At 63.6% G+C, this 22,454-nt stretch overlaps 2 protein-coding genes across 2 annotated transcripts; both read left to right on the top strand.

The window, feature by feature from the left end:
• The first annotated feature begins 396 nt into the window (after positions 1–396).
• On the top strand, positions 397–9,517 carry CCDC106 (coiled-coil domain containing 106). The gene is made up of 6 exons (XM_065658059.1): positions 397–493; positions 2,141–2,174; positions 2,317–2,427; positions 4,410–4,526; positions 4,996–5,202; positions 5,882–9,517. Exons 2-6 carry the CDS (start codon positions 2,150–2,152, stop codon positions 6,196–6,198), a joined length of 777 nt encoding a protein of 258 aa, XP_065514131.1. The 5' UTR covers positions 397–493; positions 2,141–2,149; the 3' UTR covers positions 6,199–9,517.
• A 149-nt stretch (positions 9,518–9,666) lies between these two features.
• On the top strand, positions 9,667–18,499 carry U2AF2 (U2 small nuclear RNA auxiliary factor 2). Its single transcript, XM_065658044.1, is given in 17 exon segments — positions 9,667–10,020; positions 10,802–10,937; positions 11,699–11,728; positions 11,875–11,978; positions 12,829–12,980; positions 13,604–13,720; positions 13,801–13,939; positions 14,769–14,792; positions 14,795–14,818; positions 14,821–14,846; positions 15,457–15,579; positions 16,542–16,596; positions 16,599–16,627; positions 17,304–17,364; positions 17,367–17,492; positions 17,495–17,550; positions 18,358–18,499. Coding segments are annotated over 17 exon segments (1,386 nt in total). The 5' UTR covers positions 9,667–9,971; the 3' UTR covers positions 18,493–18,499.
• Positions 18,500–22,454: the final 3,955 nt, after the last annotated feature.

Raw genomic sequence — 22,454 nt, 5'->3', positions numbered from 1 at the left:
ACCCTTCGCTGTGCACTTGCTCCCCCCCCAACCCCCCCATCTGTTCCCCGCCCCGCCCCCGAGAAAATCCCCGAAAATCCCCTAAAATCGCCTCCCCACCCACGCGGGGGGTGTTTTTTCGCCTCCGCTCCAGGGCGGCTCTTTGGCGACGCTCCCCCAGACGCCGCCTTTCCCTTCTTCGCTTTTTCCCCGCCCTCGGAATTTCCCCCCGGTCCCTGCGCCCAAGGGCGGGGCCGGGCGGCGCCTCAGGGAGCGTCGCGAAATTCCCGCCCCGCAGCGCGGCCGAAAAACACCCTCTGGGTCCAAGGCGGGGGGGGGGGGGGGCTGTTTTTGGGGCGGGGGTGCGAAAAAGGAGGGAGGGGCGGAATTATTTGGGGTGGGGGGGGCGGATCGGGGACTCCCCCGTTGTCCCCCAGCGGTGTCGCCGTTTCGCTGTCGCGACCCCCCGGTGGGTTTTTCGCCGACGTTCCCTGCGCGGGCGGCGGCCGCTGCGGTGGGTGCGGAGCGGGGTGAGCGCGGCCGGGACCCCCCAACATAGGGACCCCCCCAAAAATTAGGGCCCTTCCCCCAAAATAGGCCCTTCCCCAAAATAGGGACCCCCCCCCAAAAAATAGGGACCCCCCCAAAAAATAGGGCCCTTCCCCCAAAATAGGGACCTTCCCCAAAAATAGGGACCCCCTCCAAAAATAGGGACCCCCCCCAAAAAAATAGGGACACCCCCAAAATAGGGACCCCCTCCAAAAAATAGGGACCTTCCCCAAAAAATAGGGACCCCCCCCAAAAATAGGGCCCTTCCCCCAAAATAGGGACCCCCTTCAAAAATAGGGACCCCCACCAAAAAAATAGGGACCCTCTCCAAAAATAGGGACACCCCCAAAATAGGGACCCCCCCCAAAAAATAGGGCCCTTCCCCCAAAATAGGGACCCCCCCAAAAAATAGGGACCCACTCCAAAAATAGGGACCCCCCCAAAAATAGGGCCCTTCCCGCAAAATAGGGACCCCCTCCAAAAATAGGGACCCCCCCAAAAAATAGGGACCCCCTCCAAAAATAGGGACCCCCCCAAAAAATAGGGACCCCCTCCAAAAATAGGGACCCCCCAAAAAAATAGGGACCCCCTCCAAAAATAGGGACCTTCCCCAAAAATAGGGACCCCCCCAAAAAAATAGGGACACCCCCAAAATAGGGACCCCCCCAAAAAATAGGGACCTTCCCCAAAAATAGGGACCCCCCCCAAAAAATAGGGACCTTCCCCAAAAATAGGGACCCCCCCAAAAAATAGGGACCCCCCCCAAAATAGGGACCCCCTCCAAAAATAGGGACCCCCCAAAAAATAGGGCCCTTCCCCCAAAAATAGGGCCCTTCCCCCAAAATAGGGACCCCCCCAAAAAAAATAGGGACACCCCCAAAATAGGGACCCCCCCAAAAAAAATAGGGACTCCCCCAAAAAAATAGGGACCCCCTCCAAAAATAGGGACCTTCCCCAAAAATAGGGACCCCCTCCAAAAATAGGGACCCCCCCCAAAAAAATAGGGACACCCCCAAAATAGGGACCCCCCCAAAAAATAGGGACCTTCCCCAAAAAATAGGGACCCCCCCCAAAAATAGGGCCCTTCCCCCAAAATAGGGACCCCCTTCAAAAATAGGGACCCCCACCAAAAAAATAGGGACCCTCTCCAAAAATAGGGACACCCCCAAAATAGGGACCCCCCCCAAAAAATAGGGCCCTTCCCCCAAAATAGGGACCCCCCCAAAAAATAGGGACCCCCCCAAAAAATAGGGACCCCCTCCAAAAATAGGGACCCCCTCCAAAAATAGGGACCCCCCGCAAAAAATAGGGACCCCCTCCAAAAATAGGGACCCCCCCCAAAAAATAGGGACCCCCCCAAAAAATAGGGACCTTCCCCCAAAATAGGGACCTTCCCCAAAAATAGGGACCCCCTCCAAAAATAGGGACCCCCCCAAAAAATAGGGACCTTCCCCCAAAATAGGGACCCCCTCCAAAAATAGGGACCTTCCCCAAAAATAGGGACCCCTCCAAAAATAGGGACCCCCTCCAAAAAATAGGGACCCCGTTTTCTTGTGGGGGGGTCCCGGATTTTGGGGGGTCCCCGATGACCCCCCGTGTGTGTGTCCCCCAGGTCCCCGCTATGGCCGAGCGGCGTCGCCGAACAGGTACGGGGGGGGGACAAGGGACATTTTGGGGGGGGGGGGGGACACCATGGGGGGGGCAGGACCATGTGGGGGGGGCGGGGGGTTTGGGGGGTCCGGGGGGGGTTGGGGACATTGTGACCCCCCCCCTGTCCCCCCGCCGCAGTGAAAAAGGACGAAGAGGCCTCGGATCCGCCCCCCCCCCCGGAGCAGCCCCTCCCCCACCGCGACCCCCCCCTGTGCTGCGGCTTCGGGGCCCCCCCGAGCGGCTACGAAGGTGGGGGAGGGGGCGCCCGGACGCCTGGGTCCCTTTTTGGGGGGGTGGGGGGGGGGCGCCCGGACGCCTGGGTCCCTTTTTGGGGGGGTGGGGGGGGGCGCCCGGACGCCTGGGTCCCTCTTTGGGGGATGGGGAGGGGGTGGGCCGAACACCTGGGTCCTTTTTTTGGGTGGGCCCGGACACCTGGGTCCCTCTTTGGGGGGGGGGGTCCCGGACGCCTGGGTCCCTCTTTGGGGGGATGGGGACACAGTGGGGGGGATGTCCCCGTGTTTGGGGGGAATGTCCCGGTTTTTGGGGTCCCCCCAGGCCGTGGCTGTGCGGGGGGGCCCGGGGGTGTCCCCAATGTCCCCAATGTCCCCCGATCCCCAATGTCCCCAATGTCCCCAGGGCTGCAGGTGGCCCCTGATGTCCCCAGTGTCCCCAGTGTCCCCGATGTCCCCGATGTCCCCAGGGCTGCAGGTGGCCCCCATGTCCCCAGTGTCCCCAGTGTCCCCAATGTCCCCAGTGTCCCCGATGTCCCCGATGTCCCCAGGGCTGCAGGTGGCCCCCATGTCCCCAGTGTCCCCAGTGTCCCCAATGTCCCCGATGTCCCCAGGGCTGCAGGTGGCCCCTGATGTCCCCAGTGTCCCCAGTGTCCCCAATGTCCCCGATGTCCCCGATGTCCCCAGGGCTGCAGGTGGCCCCTGATGTCCCCAGTGTCCCCAGTGTCCCCAATGTCCCCGATGTCCCCGATGTCCCCGATGTCCCCAGGGCTGCAGGTGGCCCCTGATGTCCCCAGTGTCCCCAGTGTCCCCAGTGTCCCCGATGTCCCCAGGGCTGCAGGTGGCCCCTGATGTCCCCAGTGTCCCCAATGTCCCCAGTGTCCCCGATGTCCCCAGGGCTGCAGGTGGCCCCTGATGTCCCCAGTGTCCCCAGTGTCCCCAATGTCCCCAATGTCCCCGATGTCCCCGATGTCCCCAGGGCTGCAGGTGGCCCCCATGTCCCCAGTGTCCCCAGTGTCCCCAGTGTCCCCGATGTCCCTCAATGTCCCCAGTGTCCCCAATGTCCCCGATGTCCCCAGGGCTGCAGGTGGCCCCTGATGTCCCCAGTGTCCCCGATGTCCCCGATGTCCCCAGGGCTGCAGGTGGCCCCTGATGTCCCCAGTGTCCCCAGTGTCCCCAATGTCCCCAATGTCCCCGATGTCCCCGATGTCCCCAGGGCTGCAGGTGGCCCCTGATGTTCCCCAATGTCCCCAGTGTCCCCGATGTCCCCGATGTCCCCAGGGCTGCAGGTGGCCCCTGATGTCCCCAGTGTCCCCAGTGTCCCCGATGTCCCCGATGTCCCCAGGGCTGCAGGTGGCCCCAGTGTCCCCAGTGTCCCCAGTGTCCCCGATGTCCCCGATGTCCCCAGGGCTGCAGGTGGCCCCTGATGTCCCCAGTGTCCCCAATGTCCCCAATGTCCCCGATGTCCCCGATGTCCCCAGGGCTGCAGGTGGCCCCTGATGTTCCCAATGTCCCCAGTGTCCCCGATGTCCCCGATGTCCCCAGGGCTGCAGGTGGCCCCTGATGTCCCCAGTGTCCCCAATGTCCCCAGTGTCCCCGATGTCCCCGATGTCCCCAGGGCTGCAGGTGGCCCCTGATGTCCCCAGTGTCCCCAGTGTCCCCAATGTCCCCGATGTCCCCGATGTCCCCAGGGCTGCAGGTGGCCCCTGATGTCCCCAGTGTCCCCAGTGTCCCCAATGTCCCCGATGTCCCCGATGTCCCCAGGGCTGCAGGTGGCCCCAGATGTTCCCAATGTCCCCAGTGTCCCCAGTGTCCCCAGTGTCCCCAATGTCCCCGATGTCCCCAGGGCTGCAGGTGGCCCCTGATGTCCCCAGTGTCCCCAGTGTCCCCAATGTCCCCGATGTCCCCGATGTCCCCAGGGCTGCAGGTGGCCCCTGATGTCCCCAGTGTCCCCAGTGTCCCCAGTGTCCCCAATGTCCCCGATGTCCCCGATGTCCCCAGGGCTGCAGGTGGCCCTGGCTCGCTGCTCGTGGCTCCAGCGGCGCGTGGAGGAGCTGGAGGAGGAGAGAGACTTTCTGAGGAGGCAGCTGGAGGCGTTTGTCACCCAGCGGGGACACGGTGACAGTGGGGACAACGGGGGGACATGGCGGTGTGGGGACAACGGGGAGACGGGGGGGTTTGGGGACATGGGGGTTTGGGGACATTGGGGATATTGGGGGACATTGGGGGGATCCTGGGGACATTGGGGGGATCATGGGGACGTGGGGACATGGGGGGATATGGGGGACACGGGGACATGAGGATATTGGGGACACTGGGAGGACGTGGGGGATATTGGGGATATGGGGATATTGGGGACACTGGGGGCATTGGGGACACATGGGGGATATGGGGGGATGTTGGGACGTGGGGACATTGGGGGGACATTGGGGATATCGGGGGACATGGGGGGATCAGGGCGATGGGGGGACACGGGGATATTTGGGATATTGGGGACAGGGGGACATTGGGGGGTTATTGGGGACATGGGGACATTGGTGCCACTGGTGTCACCGGTGTCACCGGTGTCACGGCGCCGCGTCCCCAGGTCCCCGCGGGGCCCGTTCGAAGGTTCCCCCGCGCCGGGGGGACCCCTGGGAGGGGACGGACTCGGACAGTGTCACCGCGTCCCCGGGGCCCTCGGAGCTTGGGGACACCGGGGACACCGGGGACACCGGGGACACCGGCGAGCGGCGGCGCCACCAACCGCGACCCGCCCGGGGACGCGTCCCCAGGACCCGAGAGCGGCAGCGCGGTGAGTGGGGACGGGGGACAGGGGGACATTGGGGACAGGGGGACAAGAGGACATTGAGGACATTGGGGATGTGTGGAAACCCTGTGTGTCCTTTGTCCCGATGTCCCCAGTGTCCCCATATCCCCAATGGCCCCAATGTCCCCATGTCCCCCAATGTCTCCATGTCCCCCAATGTCCCCAATGTCCCCATATCCCCACGTCCCCCAATGTCCCCATATCCCCACGTCCCCCAATGTCCCCATGTCCCCCAAAGTCCCCATATCCCCAATGTCCCCATGTCCCCCAATGTCCCCATATCCCCATGTCCCCCCATGTCCCCCAGTGTCCCCATGTCCCCCAATGTCCCCAATGTCCCCATGTCCCCAATGTCCCCATATGCCCATGTCCCCCCATGTCCCCCAATGTCCCCGTATCCCCATGTCCCCCAATGTCCCCCATGTCCCCCACGTCCCCCAATGTCCCCATGTCCCCAATGTCCCCATATCCCCATGTCCCCCCATGTCCCCCATGTCCCCCAATGTCCCCATATCCCCAATGTCCCCGTATCCCCAATGTCCCCCAATGTCCCCATGTCCCCCAATGTCCCCATACCCCCCATGTCCCCCAATGTCCCAATGTCCCCAATGCCCCCATACCCCCAATGTCCCCCGCCGCCCCCTGACGCCCCCGTTGTCCCCAGTGCGCGACGCGGACGGCGTCCTGTCGCGCTACAAGCGCATCCTGCGCACGTTCCAGCGGGTGCAGAGCATGAGCCGCGCGTTCGCCCACCACGGCGTGGACCGCAACACGGTGGCGCTGACCGTGCCCATCGCCGAGCTGGCGCTGGTGGCCCCGGACAAGCTGGCCGAGGTGGGCACGTTCGACCCGCGGCGCGAGCGGCTCCTCGAGTACTCGCGCCGCTGCTTCCTGGCGCTCGACCCCGACACCCTGCAGAAGGTCCAGGCGCTCAAGAAGAGCAAGTTGCTGCTCCCCATAACCTACCGGTTCAAGCGGTAGAGGTTCGGGGGGACGCGGGACCCCGAAAGCCTCGGCAGGAGCCTCCCGATCCCCCCCAAACTGCCCCAGGTACCTACAAGACGTTGGGACCCCAAAGAACCCGACTGGGACCCCCCGTGACCCCCCAGCTCCTCTACGGGAGGATGGGAACCCACAGACCCCCATAATCCAAGACAGGAGCCCCAAAACCCAACCGGTTCCCTACAACAAGATGGGACCCCAAAGAACCCAACTGGGACCCCCCCATGACCCCCCAGACCCCCATAATCCCGGATGGGACCCCTCAGACCCAACCTGACCCCCATGTGCTCCCCCAGGGTCTTGGGACCCCCCCTGAGCCCCAAATCCAAGACAGGACCCCAAAACCCAACCGGTTCCCTACAACAAGATGGGACCCCAAAGAACCCAACTGGGACCCCCCATGACCCCCCATGACCCCCCAGCTCCTCTACAAGAGGCTGGGAACCCCCAGCCCCCCATAATCGTGGATGGGACCCCCAGGACCCCAAAATCCAAGACAGGAGCCCCCAAACCCAACCGGTTCCCTACAAGACGTTGGGACCCCAAAGAACCCGACTGGGACCCCCCATGACCCCCCATGTCCCCCCAGCTCCTCTACGGGAGGATGGGAACCCCCAGACCCCCATAATCCAAGACAGGACCCCAAAACCCAACCGGTTCCCTACAACAAGATGGGACCCCAAAGAACCCAACTGGGACCCCCCATGACCCCCCATGACCCCCCAGCTCCTCTACAAGAGGCTGGGAACCCCCAGCCCCCCATAATCGTGGATGGGACCCCCAGGACCCCAAAATCCAAGACAGGAACCCAAAACCCAACTGGTTCCCTACAACAAGATGGGACCCCCAAGAACCCAACTGGGACCCCCCGTGACCCCCCGTGTCCCCCCAGCTCCTCTACAAGAGGATGGGAACCCCCAGCCCCCCATAATCGTGGATGGAATCCCCAGGACCCCAAAATCCAAGACAGGAGCCCCAAAACCCAACTGGTTCCCTACAACAAGATGGGACCCCCAAGAACCCAACTGGGACCCCCCGTGACCCCCCGTGTCCCCCCAGCTCCTCTACAAGAGGATGGGAACCCCCAGCCCCCCATAATCGTGGATGGGACCCCCAGGACCCCAAAATCCAAGACAGGACCCCAAAACCCAACCGGTTCCCTACAAGACGTTGGGACCCCCAAGAACCCAACTGGGACCCCCCCATGACCCCCCAGACCCCCATAATCCCGGATGGGACCCCTCAGACCCAACCTGACCCCCATGTGCTCCCCCAGGGTCTTGGGACCCCCCCTGAGCCCCAAATCCAAGACAGGACCCCAAAACCCAACCGGTTCCCTACAAGACATTGGGACCCCCAAGAACCCAACTGGGACCCCCCGTGACCCCCCACGTCCCCCCAGCTCCTCTACAAGAGGCTGGGAACCTCCAGCCCCCCATAACCCTGGATGGGACCCCCAGGACCCCAAAATCCAAGACAGGACCCCAAAACCCAACCGGTTCCCTACAAGACGTTGGGACCCCCAAGAACCCAACTGGGACCCCCCATGACCCCCCATGTCCCCCCAGCTCCTCTACGGGAGGATGGGAACCCCCAGACCCCCATAATCCAAGACAGGACCCCCAAACCCAACTGGTTCCCTACAACAAGATGGGACCCCAAAGAACCCAACTGGGACCCCCCATGACCCCCCGTGTCCCCCCAGCTCCTCTACGAGAGGATGGGAACCCCCAGCCCCCTATAACCCTGGATGGGACCCCCAGGACCCCAAAATCCAAGACAGGACCCCAAAACCCAACCGGTTCCCTACAAGACGTTGGGACCCCCAAGAACCCAACTGGGACCCCCCATGACCCCCCATGTCCCCCCAGCTCCTCTACGGGAGGATGGGAACCCCCAGACCCCCATAATCCAAGACAGGACCCCCAAACCCAACTGGTTCCCTACAACAAGATGGGACCCCAAAGAACCCAACTGGGACCCCCCATGACCCCCCATGACCCCCCAGCTCCTCTACAAGAGGCTGGGAACCCCCAGCCCCCCATAATCGTGGATGGAATCCCCAGGACCCCAAAATCCAAGACAGGAGCCCCCAAACCCAACCGGTTCCCTACAAGACGTTGGGACCCCCAAGAACCCAACTGGGACCCCCCCATGTCCCCCCAGACCCCCATAATCCCGGATGGGACCCCTCAGACCCAACCTGACCCCCATGTGCTCCCCCAGGGTCTTGGGACCCCCCCTGAGCCCCAAATCCAAGACAGGACCCCAAAACCCAACCGGTTCCCTACAAGACGTTGGGACCCCAAAGAACCCAACTGGGACCCCCCGTGTCCCCCCAGCTCCTCTACAAGAGGATGGGAACCTCCAGCCCCCCATAATCGTGGATGGGACCCCCAGGACCCCAAAATCCAAGACAGGACCCCAAAACCCAACCGGTTCCCTACAACAAGATGGGACCCCAAAGAACCCGACTGGGACCCCCCCATGACCCCCCAGACCCCCATAATCCCGGATGGGACCCCTCAGACCCAACCTGACCCCCATGTGCTCCCCCAGGGTCTTGGGACCCCCCCTGAGCCCCAAATCCAAGACAGGACCCCAAAACCCAACCGGTTCCCTACAAGACGTTGGGACCCCCAAGAACCCAACTGGGACCCCCCATGACCCCCCAGCTCCTCTACAAGAGGATGGGAACCTCCAGCCCCCCATAATCGTGGATGGGACCCCCAGGACCCCAAAATCCAAGACAGGACCCCAAAACCCAACTGGTTCCCTACAACAAGATGGGACCCCCAAGAACCCAACTGGGACCCCCCGTGACCCCCCGTGTCCCCCCAGCTCCTCTACAAGAGGATGGGAACCCCCAGCCCCCCATAATCGTGGATGGGACCCCCAGGACCCCAAAATCCAAGACAGGACCCCAAAACCCAACCGGTTCCCTACAAGACATTGGGACCCCCAAGAACCCAACTGGGACCCCCCCATGTCCCCCCAGACCCCCATAATCCCGGATGGGACCCCTCAGACCCAATCTGACCCCCATGTGCTCCCCCAGGGTCTTGGGACCCCCCCTGAGCCCCAAATCCAAGACAGGACCCCAAAACCCAACCGGTTCCCTACAAGACGTTGGGACCCCCAAGAACCCAACTGGGACCCCCTTGTGTCACCCCGATGTCTTGGGAACCCCCTCAGAGGCCCAAAACCCAACTGGGACCCCCATGTACAACCCCAGGAGGAAAAAAAAATCAGAGAGGACACACGCGAAAAAGTGGAAAAATGGTGAATAAATGTGAAAAAATGGTCAAAATTTTGGGCAAATTGCAGCACTTCCGGCTTCGGGGTCATGGGGTCGGGGGTTCACGGACGAGCGGCTCCGGAAATGACCGAGTGTAGGCGGAAAGGGCCGAGCGGTTCCGGAAGCGACCGAGCGTGGCCGGAAAGGGCCGAGCGGCGGCGGCAAGAACCGAACGGCGGTGGAAAGAGCCGAGCGGCGGCGGAAACGAACGAGAGGAGCCGGAAAGACCCGAGCGGCTGCCGGAAAGAGCCGAGCGCGTCCCGAACAGTCCCGAGCGGCGGCCGGAAGCTGCCGAAGCGCGGGGCCGGAAGTGGCCGAGCGTTGCCGAGCGCGGGGGGGGGCGGACGGTGCCGCCGCGGCCTAAACGCGGAGCCGGGAACCGGGGCCTGAACCGGGGCCGGGGGAGGAGGAGAAGAACCGGGAGGAAGAAGCGGGACCCGGGGCCGCCTCCGTCATGTCGGATTTTGACGAGTTCGAGCGGCAGCTCAACGAGAACAAACAAGGTACCGAGGCGGGGGCGGCGCCCCCCCCCCCACGCATCCCCGTCACCTCCGCGGCCTCACACGGGCCCTGACCCCCCCCCCCCCCGCCCATTTTTGGGGTGTCCCCGCCCACTTTTTGGGGTGTCCCCCCCCATGGGGTGTCCCCCCCCCACCCCGGCCCCACTTTGGGGGGGTCCCTGTGCCCCCCCCCGGGGTCCCCAACCCCCCCAATTTCCTGTCCCCCCCCCGCCGCCAAATGTTGGTCCCGTCCCCACGTGTGGGGGTGCAGGGCCCCCCCCCCGGGCGGATTTTTGGAGGATTTGGGGCATTTTGGGTGGGTTTTTGGGGGTGCAACCCCCGGGGGGGGGTCTGGGATCCTGCCCCCCCCATTTTTAAACCCCCCCATCCCGTTTTTTGTGCCCCCCCCCCCGAGTAAAAGAACAACCGGGGGTCCATGTCTGTGGGTTCAGCCCCCCAGGGCGGGTTTTTGGGTGGGATTTTGGGGCATTTTGAGAGATTTTGGGTGGTTTTTTTGGGGGTGCATCCCCGGGCCGGGGGGGGCTGGTTTAAGGATCCTGGCGCCCCCCCCCCAACATTTGTTCCCCTCCCCCCATTTTGTCCCCCCCCCCCCCCCCCCCCGAGCGGGACAAGTAGAACCAGGGGGTCCCCAGGGTGGGTTTTGGGGAGATTTTGATGCATTTTGAGTGGGATCGGGGGGTTTTTGTCGGCACTGCCCCACAAAGGGGACTCTGTGGGATTCTGCCCCCCCCTCTAACGTTTGTCCGTCCCCCCCCTCCCCAAGAGCGGGACAAGGAGAACCGGCACCGCAAGCGCAGCCACAGCCGCTCCCGCAGCCGCGACCGCAAACGCCGCAGCCGCAGCCGCGACCGGCGCAACCGCGACCAGCGCAGCCTGTCCCGGGAGCGGCGCCGCCGCAGGTGACCCCCCCCACCCCCAAAATCACCCCCCCCCGGGATCCCCCCGACCCTCCCCCAAACCCCAAATCCTTGGGAAATCCCCCCAAAACTCACACAACCCCCGCCAGCGCTGCCTGTCCTGGGAGCGGCGCTGCCACAGGTGACCCCCCCACCCTGAAAATCACCCCCCTATGACCCCCCCCAACCACCCAGGACACCCCCAAATCCCTCCGAACCCCAAATCCCCCCAAAACCCACCAGAACAGCCTCTTGTGCCTACCCCCCCAACACCCCCACATCCCCCCTATCTCCCTCAGCCTTAATTAATTAAGGGGGGCACTTTGGTTAATTTGGAGGGGGGGGCTGGTTAATTGGGGTTGGCATTGATTAGTCGGGGGGGCCCCCTGGTTAACTTGGGGCGGCCTTCAGTAATTTGTGGGGTCACTTTAATTAAATGGGGGGGTTTCTTTAATTGATGGGGCTTCAGATTAGTTTAGTGGGGGGCTCAGTTAATTAATTGGAGGGGGTCACTTTAAATGGGGGGGTCACGCTAATTAAAGAGGGGGCCACCCAATTATATTGAGGGGCATCACGGGGATTAATTGAGAGGGGTTCTGGTTAATTAGAAGTGCGTGGGTTAATTGGGGGGGTATTAAGTAGGGGAGTCAGCTTGATTAAAGAGAGGCTCACTCTAATTGGGTTGGGGGGGGTCACATTAATTAAATCGGGGGGTCACAAATTCCTATTTAACTTAATTTTTGATTCCTCCCCCCCACCACCAGGTCGCCCTTGAGCCTTTCGGGGCCCCTGAGGTGAGTTTGGGGGAGTCTGGGGGGGGTTTGGGGGTGTCTGGGGGGGATCAGGGAGTTCTGGAGGGTCAAGGGGGTTTGGGGGTGTCTTGGGGGGGGTCAGGGGGTGCTCCCCAACCCCTCACCCCCCTTTCTTTGCCCCCCGCCAGCCGTTCCCCCCGCCACGAGAAGAAGAAGAAGATCCGCAAGTACTGGGATGTGCCCCCCCCCGGCTTCGAGCACATCACCCCCATGCAGTACAAGGCCATGCAGGGTATGTGGGACCCCCCCAGGACCCCCCCAATGCCCTCAGAACCCCCAACCCCCCCCCAAACCGCCTGGGGCTCCCCCAGGTCCTAGTGCCCACCCCAGAGCTCCTCCAGGTCCTAGTGCCCCCCCCCCACCCAGAGCTGAGCTCGCCCAGAGCCCCCGATTTCTCCCCCTCAGAGCTCCCCAAAACCCCCCAAACACCCCAAATTTCCCCGAGACCCCCCCAAACCCTCCCTGACCCCCTCAACTCTGAAACCCCCCCAGAGCCCCCCAAATGTCTCTTGGGTCCCCCTAGACTCTGCAGAGCTCCCCCAGGTCCTAGTCCCCCTACCCAAAGCTTCCTAAACTTCACTTAGAGCCCCAAAAGCCCCCAAATTTTCCCCAAATTTACCCAAAAATGCCCAAATTTTCCTCAAACCCCCCCCCCATGATCTCTCAACCCCCCCCAACCTTGACACCCCACCCTGACCCCCCCAAACCACCCCAGAGCTCCCCCAGGTCCTAGTGCCATCCTCTTCGCAACTGTGGGGCTCAACATTTCCCCCTCTCAGGGCCACTAAAACCCCCAAACTTTACCCAAACCCCCCCAGATTTCCCCCAAACTCCCCTGGGACCTCCCTGAGCTGCCTCCCAGTCTAACAGCCCCCCCGAGCACCCCAAATCTCCCCTGGGTCCCCCCAAACCCTGCAGGGCTCGCCCAGGTCCTAGTGCCCCCCACCCAGAGCTGAGCTCACCCCGAGCCCCCAATTTCTCCCCCTCAGAGCCTCCCAAACCCCCCGAACTTTCCCCAAAACTCCCCGAATTTCCCCCAAACCCCCCCGGGCCCCCCCCTGACTTGTCCCCCCGTTTTGCAGCGGCGGGGCAGATCCCGGCCACCGCGCTGCTCCCCACCATGACCCCCGACGGCCTCGCCGTCACCCCCACCCCTGTCCCCGTCGTGGGGTCCCAGATGACGCGACAGGCGCGGCGGCTCTATGTGGGGAACATCCCCTTCGGCATCACCGAGGTGACGACGGGGGGACACTGTGGGGACACTGGGTTGGGGACATCGAGGGGACACTCTGGGGGCGCTGGTGTGGCGGGATTTGGGGGAAAAACGGGGATTTTAGGGTGTTTGGGGGGATTTACAGGGGAAATTTGGGGGGGCTCTACGTGGGGAACGTCCCCTTTGGCATCACCGAGGTGACAATGGGGGACACTAAAGGGACACTGGGGTGGGGACATCGAGGGGATGCTGTGGGGGACCATAGGGGGCGCTGGCGGGGTGAGATTTGGGGGAAAAAACGGGGATTTGGGGGCAATTTTGGGGGGGATTTGGGGAGATTTAGGGGAGATTTGCGGGCTCTATGTGGAGAACGTCCCCAAGGTGACGCTGGGGTGACATCGAGGGGACACCAGGGTTGGGGACGCCAAGGGGACACCCTGGGGGGATGAGATTTGGGGCTAAAATGGGGGATTCGGGGGCTGAGAAACCCCTTGATTTGAGGCCGCAGGGCTGGAATTTGCCGCATTTCCCCCCCAAAAAAAACCCCAAATCCCCCCTGGGGGGTTCACCCGCCCCCCAACTTTCTGTCCCCCCCTTCATTTTGTGTCACCCCCCAATTTTTACCGTTTCTCCCCCGTTTTCAGGAGGCGATGATGGATTTTTTCAATGCCCAAATGCGCCTGGGGGGGCTGACCCAGGCCCCCGGGAACCCCGTCCTCGCTGTCCAGATCAACCAGGACAAAAACTTTGCCTTTTTAGAGGTAAAAACCGCACAGTTTGGGTCTGGGGGGGGTCCCACAATGTTGGGGGGGGGTCCCTAATTTGTGTGTCCCCCCCCCAGTTCCGCTCGGTGGATGAGACGACGCAGGCGATGGCGTTTGACGGGATCATCTTCCAGGGGCAGTCGCTCAAAATTCGGCGTCCCCACGATTATCAGCCCCTCCCCGGGATGTCCGAGAACCCCTCGGTCTAATGTCCAGGTGGGGGGGCCCCAAAATCTCGGGGAGGTCCCCAAAATTATGGGGGGACCCAGAATGCGGGGAGGGGGACACGAGTCGCCGCAAACTCCCGCACCTCGTGGGTTTTTTCATCTGCTGTGTCGGGTTGTTTTGGGGGGGTAAAAATGGGTCTAAGTCTAAATTTTAAAATTTTGGGGTGCTGTGACCCCCCCCCCAAAGAGGATTTAGAATGGGGGGTCCCAAAATCTGGGGGGGTCCCCAAAAACCCCCCAAAAAGGTGGGGAGGGGGACACGAGAGACCACGATTTTCTGCACGTTGTGGGTCTTCCCATCTGCTTCATTTTGGGAGCATAAAAATGGGTCTAAATGTAAATTTGAAGGTTTTGGGGTGTTGTGATATCTTCACAACTTGGATTGGGAAGGGGGGTCCCCAAAATCCAGGGGGGGGTCCCAAAATTATGGGGGACCCCAAAATGTGGGGAGGGGGACACGAGTCACTGCGAACTCCTGCACCCCGTGGGTCGCTCGTTGGGTCTTGTGGGGGGGTAAAAAGGGGTTTAAACTCTAAGTTTTAAATTTTTGGGGTGCTGTGACCCCCCCACAATAAGGATTTCAAAGTGGGTGTCCCCAAAACCTGGGGGGTCCCCAAGCCCCCCTTATTGCCACGATCTCCCTCCCCCCACAGCTCTGTTTTTTTTGGGGTTGTTTGGTCTTTTTTTAAATCTTTTTTTGGGGGGGGATGGGTGTGGGGTTCCCCCCAAATTTTGGGGGTGTTGCGCCCCCCCCCCCCCCCCCCCCCCCCCCCCCCCCCCCCCCCAGTTCGTCCCAGTTGACCCAGTTCCCCCCCCAGGTGTCGTGTCCACGGTGGTGCCCGACTTGCTCACAAGCTCTTCATCGGGGGCTCCCCAATTATCTGAATGACGACCAGGTAAAAAAGACCCCCCCCCCCCCAAAAAAGACCCCCCCGGCGCCCCCCAAAGTCTGGGGGGGGTCTCAGGGCCGGGGGGGGCACAGGGACCCCCAGGGAACCCCAATTTCCAGCCCCCTCTCCGGGCTGAATCCCCCCATTGACGGGGGGGTGGTTGGGGGGGGTACCACATTTTGGGGTTCCTTGATTTTGGGGTGGGGTCCCCAGTTCCGGGGGGGTCCCCAAGTCCCTGTGACCCCCCCGTGACCCCCCCAAACTCCGGGGGGGTCACAGTGACCCCAATTTCCCCTCAAGGGCTGAATCCCCCATTGACTTCTAATGTGCTTTGGGGTGGGGGGATCTGGTTTTTGGGGGGTCCCCAATCCCAGGGGATTCCCCAGTTCTGGGGGGTGTCTGCATCCTGCGACCCCCCCAATTTTTTTTGGGGGGGGGGGGCACAGAGACCGCAGGGGGACCCCCCCAAACCAAACTCCCCATTGATGCTCAGGAACCAGGTGTTTCAATGCGGGGTGCCCAGTTTGGGGGGGTTCCCCGATCCCAGGGGGGGTTCCCCAGTTCCAGGGGGGGTCCCCACGTGCCCAGGACCCCCCCAAATTCCGTCCCCCCCCAGGTGAAGGAGCTGCTGACGTCCTTTGGGCCCCTCAAAGCCTTTAACCTGGTGAAGGACAGCGCGACCGGGCTGTCCAAGGGCTACGCGTTCTGCGAGTACGTGGACATCAACGTCACCGACCAGGTACCCCAAACCCACCTGGGGGGGTCCCCAGAACCCCCGTGGGGTCCCCCCAAAAACCAGCCCCCCAAGGGTGTCTTGTGCCTGAAATCCCCCAAAACGCACCGAAACGGGCCCAAAATGAGGCCAAAGCTGCAGGAAATGCACGAGGGAAAATGCTGTTGTGTGCTCCAAAAAATGGGGCCGGGGACCCTCAATTGGGGTGGGGGTCCCCTAAAACCCTCTCGGGGTCCCCCCCAAACAACAAGCCCCTCTGGGGTGTTTTGTGCCTCAAATCTTCTGCAAATGCACCAAAATGGGCCTAAAACGGGCCTGAAGTCCAGCAGGGAAGTGCTGCTGTGCCCCCCAAAAAATGGGGGTCAGGATCCTCCTATGGGTTGGGGACCCCCCAAACTTGGGGGTTGGAGTCCCCCAAACCCCCCCCGGGTCCTCCCCCCAAAAACCAGCCCCCCAGGGCATTTTGTGCCGGAATTCCCCCAAAATATGCACCAAAATGGTTCCAAAATGGGCCTAAAAGTCAGCAGGGAAATGTTGCCGTGTCTCCCCAAAAATGGGGTTGAAGACCTCAAAATGGGGTTGGGGACCCCCCCAAATTTGGGCTGGGGGTCCCCAAACCCTCCCCAGGGTCCCCCAAAAATTCCATCCCTCCCGTGGCATTTTGTTGCCCCAAATCCCCCCAAAATGGGCCCTAAAACCCAGCAGGAATATGCCGGTGCTGCCCCCAAAAATGGGCTTGGGACCCCAAAAGGCGGTCGGGAGAACCCCCCAAATTGGGGGCGTGGTCCCCAAAAACCCCTGTGGCCCCCCCAGACCCCTTTGTCATCCCCCTGGGGATTTTGTGCCCCAAATCCCCCCCTAAAACGCTCCCAAATTGCCCCGAAAATGGGCGGCCCCCCAGGGCGGAGTCGGGGCCCCCCCGGTGTCACCCCCATGTCACCCCCATGTCACCCCCTGTCCCCCCCCAGGCCATCGCGGGGCTCAACGGGATGCAACTGGGGGACAAGAAGCTGCTGGTGCAACGGGCAGTGTGGGGGCCAAGAACGCGACACTGGTGAGGGGACAGTGGGGGGACATGGGGGACATTGGGGACATGGGGAGAATAGGGACGTTGGGGACAATGTGGGAGGACAATGGGACAATTAGGGGACACGAGGGACAATGGGATATTGAGGGAGACAATGGATATTGAGGGAGACAATGGGATATGGGGACATGGAGGACAATGGGACTTTGGGGACATGGGAGAATAGGGACGTTGGGGACAACATGGGGGGGACGTTGGGACAGTGGGGACATTTGGGACCATGGGGACATTGGGGACAGGACATGTGGGAGACACCAAACTCCTGGGTCCCTTTATGGGGTGTGAGGATGCCTGGGTCCCTTTATGGGGTCACCGGAACTCCTGGGTCCCTTTATGGGGTCACTGGAACTCCTGGGTCCCTTTATGGGGTCACTGGAACTCCTGGGTCCCTTTATGGGGTCACCGGAACTCCTGGGTCCTTTTTTTGGGCCCGGGGGACACCCGGACACCTGGGTCCCTTTTCCAGGGGGGTCGGGGCACCTTCTCCTTGTCCCCAGGTCCTTGTGAGGGGGGAGGTGACACACGGGTGACAATAACTTTGGTGACGACGTGACGGACTCGGGGGCACAGGGGCCGGAGCAGGAGCCCCCGGCTTCGTCCCCGCGTGTCCCCATGTGCCCCTGACCCCCCGTTTTCCCCCCAGAGCACCATCAACCAGACGCCGGTGACGCTGCAGGTGCCGGGGCTGGTGGGGACGGCGGTGACGGTGGGGGACACCCCACCGAGGTGCTGTGTCTGCTCAACATGGTGCTGCCCGAGGAGCTGCTGGACGACGAGGAGTACGAGGAGATCGTGGAGGACGTGAGGGACGAGTGCGGCAAGTACGGGGCCGTCAATCCATCGAGATCCCCCGGCCCGTGGACGGCGTCGAGGTCCCGGGGTGCGGGAAGGTGAGACCGGGGACGTTTGGGGGACATTGGGGGACACGTGGGGGTCATTGGGACACCAGGAATAGGAGCTGAGGGGCAGGAGGGACATGAAAGAGACGTGGAAAGGATGAGGATGGAACAGGCAGATCCATCGAGATCCCCCGGCCCGTTGATGGTGTCGAGGTCCCGGGTGTGGGAAGGTGAGACAAGTGACTTTGGGGACATTGGGGGACACTTGGAGACACTGGGACATCGGGAATAGGAGCTGAGGGGACAGGAGGGACACCAGAGGGACGAGGATGAAACAGGCAGATCCATCGAGATCCCCCGGCCCGTGGATGGCATTGAGGTCCGGGCGTGGGAAGGTGACACAAGTGACATTGGGGACATTTGGGGACATCAGGGGACACGTGGGGTCATTGGGAGTTGAGGAACAGGAGATATGAGGGACATAGAGGGGACATGGGGACACACGGGGCCATCAAACCCATCGAGATCCCCCAATCCATGACGGTGTCGACGTCCCGGGGTGCGGGAAGGTGACACAAGTGACGTTGGGGACACTGGGGGACACTTGGAGACATTGGGACATCAGGAATAGGAGCTGAGGGGACAGGAGGGACACGAGAGGGACACGAAAGGGACAAGGATGGAACGGACGAACCCATGGAGATGTGGTCGATCAATCCCCAGATTTTCGGGGCGTTCACGTCGCTGTTCAGGGCCCATGGGGGCCCCTCCCCTCCCCCCCATCCCCCCATAACCCCCGTCCGCCCCTCCCCCACCCCATTAACCACTAATTAACGGGTTTCTCTAATCAACCCCCAGATTTTCGTGGAGTTCACGTCGGTGTTCGACTGCCAGAAGGCCATGCAGGGCCTGACCGGCCGCAAATTCGCCAACAGAGTCGTGGTGACCAAATACTGCGACCCGGACGCGTATCACCGGCGGGACTTCTGGTAGCGCCCCTCCCCCGCCGCGCCCCTCCCCCCGCCCCTCCCCGCCCCCCGCCCCCTCCCGCCGGTTTTTTGGGGGGTTTTTCCCCCCTCCCCCCCACCCCCCCCAGTGCTGGTGTCGTAGCCCTTCCCTCCCCGCCCCTCCCCCCCTCCCCCTCCCCCCCCCCGTGGTGTTTTGTTATTGGGGGGTGTCGCCCCTCCCCCCCCCCCCAACCTCTTCCCCCCAGAAATGGAGTCGGGGGAACCCCCCCCCCCCCCCAATTAAAGAAAAAAATAAACGATTTTTCCAGTTCTTTGGGGTTCGTGTGTTATTGGGAAAAGGGGGGTTCGAGGGTTGAGGCCCCCCCCCCCCCCCGCCTCCAACAATGGAGAATGAGACACCCAAAAAGGGGATTTCACCCCCAAAACAGGGGTCAGCCTCTCCAAAACAGGGGGTCAAGATCTCCACAAAAATGGGGGATTTTCCCCAAAATAGTGGGGATTGACCCCCCTCAAAACAGGGCACCAAATCCCCCATAATATGTGCATTTCCTCCCAAAACGGGGGTCCAGCCCCTCCTCCTGCGTTTTTGGGGGGGGGCATTAAGGGGGATCCAGGTGTCTGGGTGATGCTGCTTCATTGAGTTAAAAGGGAGGGACCCAGGAGTTCGGGAGGGACCCAGGAGTTCGGGGGGGACACGTTAGGGCCGGTGGGGATGAGGAGATGGGACTTGGGGACCCCAAAGCCCTGGGGACGGGGACAGGGGAACATTGGGGACCCCGAAGTCCCTAAAACCTGCTTCCCCTCCCCATAGCGGCCCCGTTGCGCTTTTACAGCGATTTGTCCCTCCCCGGCCGCCGTTCCCCCCCCCCAAAACGCTCAGCTCTGCCTTCCTATTGGCCCCCGCTGCGCGACGCCCCGCCTTCCCGAGGGGACTCCTTTAGCCCCGCCCCTTTCCGTTCCTCCCGCTCCTATTGGCCACCACGCGCGGCGGCTCCTCCCTCCCACTGGCCGCCGTGCGCGACGCCCCGCCTTCCTGAGGAAATCAATCAGCCCGCCCCTTTCCCTTCTATTGGTCAACGCTCGCAGCGCTCCTCCTCCCATTGGCGGGGATACCCGCCTCTTCCGCCTTCCCCCTTCCCCTATTGGCCGCTGGGCGTGACGTCACAGGGGAAGCGGAGGGGACGGGGAAGGCGGCGCCGCCATCTTGGTCCCCGCGAGCCGCCGGGACGATCGCGCCGCCGCCGGTCGCTCCGGGGGGGGGGTTCGGTTGCGCCCCCGTTATTATAATTTTTGGGGGGGGGGGCACAAAGCGGGCGCCCCGCCATGGCCGCCAACCTCGGGACCAGCGAGCGGCGGAGTGGTGAGCGCGGGGAGGCGGCAGAACCGGGGCGGGGGGGCCGGGCCTGGTCGCGGCCGCTCTGACCGGGTTGGTTTGTTCCCCCCCCCCCCCCCCCCAAACACACAGGGCCCCCCCCAGTTCGCGCTGGGGGGGCGGGAGGAGCCGCCCCCCGCCCACGAGAACCCCGAGTGGGAGAAGGCCCGGCAGGCGCTGGCGTCCATCAGCAAAGCGGCGGCCGGAGGGAAGGGCGGGGGGGGCGCGGGGGGGCGCAGGTGAGCGGGGGGTCCGGGGGGGGGGTCACAAAGTGGATTTGGGGGGGTCCTGGGGGGTCCCAGAGGGTCCTGGGGGGCACGGGGGGGTCATAAAGTGGTTTTGGGGGGGTCTCAGAGGGTCCTGGGGGGTCCCAGAGGGTCCTGGGGGGCACGGGGGGGGTCACAAAGTGGTTTTGGGGGGGTCTCAGAGGGTCCTGGGGGGTCCCAGAGGGTCCTGGGGGGCACGGGGGGGGTCACAAAGTGGTTTTGGGGGGGTCCCAAAGGGTCCTGGGGGTCCCAAAGGGTCCTAGGGGGCACGGGGGGGGTCACAAAGTGGTTTCGGGGGGGGTCTCAGAGGGTCCTGGGGGGTCCCAAAGGGTCCTGGGGGGCACGGGGGTCCACAAAAGGTCCTGGGGGGCACAGGGAAGTCACAAAGTGGTTTGGGGGGGGTCCCAAAGGGTCCTGGGAGGCACGGGGGGGTCACAGAGTCTTTTGTGTGGGGGGAGTTGGGGGGTACAGGGAGGGTTTGGGGGGGTCCTGGGGGGCACATGGGGGGTCACAAAGTGGTTTTGGGGGGGGTCCCAAAGGGTCCTGGGGGGGTCCCAAAGGGGCCGGGGGGGCACGGGGGAGTCACAAAGTGTTTTTTGGGGGGTCCCAAAAGGTCCTGGGGGGTCCCAAAGTCTCTTGGGGGTGTCTGGGCGTTCAGTGGGGTTTGGGGGGGGTCCCACTGATCTTTTGTTTGCTTCCCCCCCCCCCCCCCAAGTACTCACAGCCGCAGGGCGACCCCCCCCCGCAGACCCCGCCGTACTACCAGTGGTACCAGCCCTACGGCAGCAGCTACTACCCGTATGGGTACTACTACCCGCTGGTGAGCTGGGGGGCACGGGGGGCCTGGGGGCTCTAAGGGGGGTCTGGGGGCGTTTGGGGGGGTCCAGGAGGGGTTTGGGGGGGGGCACAGACCTGGTGTCACCACCAGTTTGGATGGGGTAGACCTGGTGTGCCTGGCTGGGGGCACAGGGAATTTGGGGGGGGCGCAGGGGAATTTGGGGGGTCTGGGGGGATTCTGGAGGGTCGGGGGGGGTCTGGGGGGCCTGGGGGGCTCTAAGTGGGGTCTGGGGCTGTTTGGGGGGCACAGGAGGGTTTGGGGGGACACAGACCTGGTGTCCCCACCAGTTTAGGTGGGGTAGACCTGGTGTCCTGGCTGGGGGCGCAGGGATTTGGGGGCTGGGGGGGCACAGGGGAATTTGGGGGGGCTGGGGGGTTCTGGAGGGTTGGGGGGTGTAGGGGCTCTAAGTGGGGTCTGGGGCTGTTTGGGGGGCACAGGAGGGGTTTGGGGGGCACAGACCTGGTGTCCCCCACCAGTTTAGGTGGGGTAGACTGGTGTCCCTGATGGGGAGGGGGGTCTGGGGGGCATTTGGGGGTTTGGGGCTCTGTGCCCCCCCCCGGCTGAGGGGGGGTCTCTTGACACATGGGGTCTCATTGCAGGGGGTGTAATTCGGGATATGGAGCAGCCGCGTACGGGGCGGGGGGGGCCCGGCTGGGGGGGCTACGGAAAGCCCCCAACAGCCCCCCCCCGGCCCCCCCCGGGCAGCAGAGCGGCCTCGGCCAGGTCAGGGGGCCGGACGCCTGGGTCCCTTTTTGGGAGGGGGGAACCGGACGCCTGGGTCCCTCTGGGGGGTTTGGGGGTTCCCAGATGCCTGGGTCACTCTGGGGGGGTTGGGGGGTTCCCGGACGCCTGGGTCCCCTCTGGGGGGTTTGGGGGTTCCCAGATGCCTGGGTCACTCTGGGGGGGTTGGGGGGTTCCCGGACGCCTGGGTCCCCTCTGGGGGTTTGGGGTTCCCAGATGCCTGGGTCACTCTGGGGGAGTTGGGGGTTCCCGGACGCCTGGGTCCCCTCTCGGGGTTTGGGGGTTCCCGGATGCCTGGGTCACTCTGGGGGGGTTGGGGGGGTCCCGGATGCCTGGGTCCCCCCCAACACCATGTTCCCCCCCCGCAGCAGCCGCCGGTTCCCGGGCTGGAGGAGCCGCCCCCCCCATACGGGACCCCCCAAGCGCAGCTGCCCCCCCCCAACCCCCCCCAGCCCCCCCCCCCCCACCGCTGGGCGGGGGAGGGGCCGCGGGGGGCGGGGCCGGCGCGGGGGGGCAGGGGGGGCGCGGGGACCCCCCCAATTCGGCCGCCCCCCCCAACCCTCGTACCCCAACACTACGGGGAGGGGGCCCGGGCCCAGCCCCCCCCCAAGGGCAAGAAGCAGCTTTGGAGCCGCATGAAACGTGAGTGACCCCCCGGAAATCCCCCAAATCACCCAAAAAGACACAAAGTCACCCCAGAAATCCACAAAATCACCCCAGAACACCCCAAGTCACCCTGAAAATCCCCCAAATCACCCCAAAACTGCCCA

The sequence above is a fragment of the Caloenas nicobarica genome, unplaced genomic scaffold (assembly GCF_036013445.1).
Source record: "Caloenas nicobarica isolate bCalNic1 unplaced genomic scaffold, bCalNic1.hap1 Scaffold_418, whole genome shotgun sequence".
NCBI lineage: Eukaryota > Metazoa > Chordata > Aves > Columbiformes > Columbidae > Caloenas > Caloenas nicobarica.
This window is presented reverse-complemented; position numbering and strand designations above follow the sequence as displayed.

Coding starts and splice junctions, on each gene's coding strand:
- CCDC106 (XM_065658059.1), top strand. CDS start 2,150: ATGGCCGAGCGGCGTCGCCGAACAG. Junction 2,175..2,316: donor CGAGCGGCGTCGCCGAACAG/GTACGGGGGGGG, acceptor CCCCCGCCGCAG/TGAAAAAGGACGAAGAGGCC. Junction 4,527..4,995: donor TGTCACCCAGCGGGGACACG/GTGACAGTGGGG, acceptor CCGCGTCCCCAG/GTCCCCGCGGGGCCCGTTCG.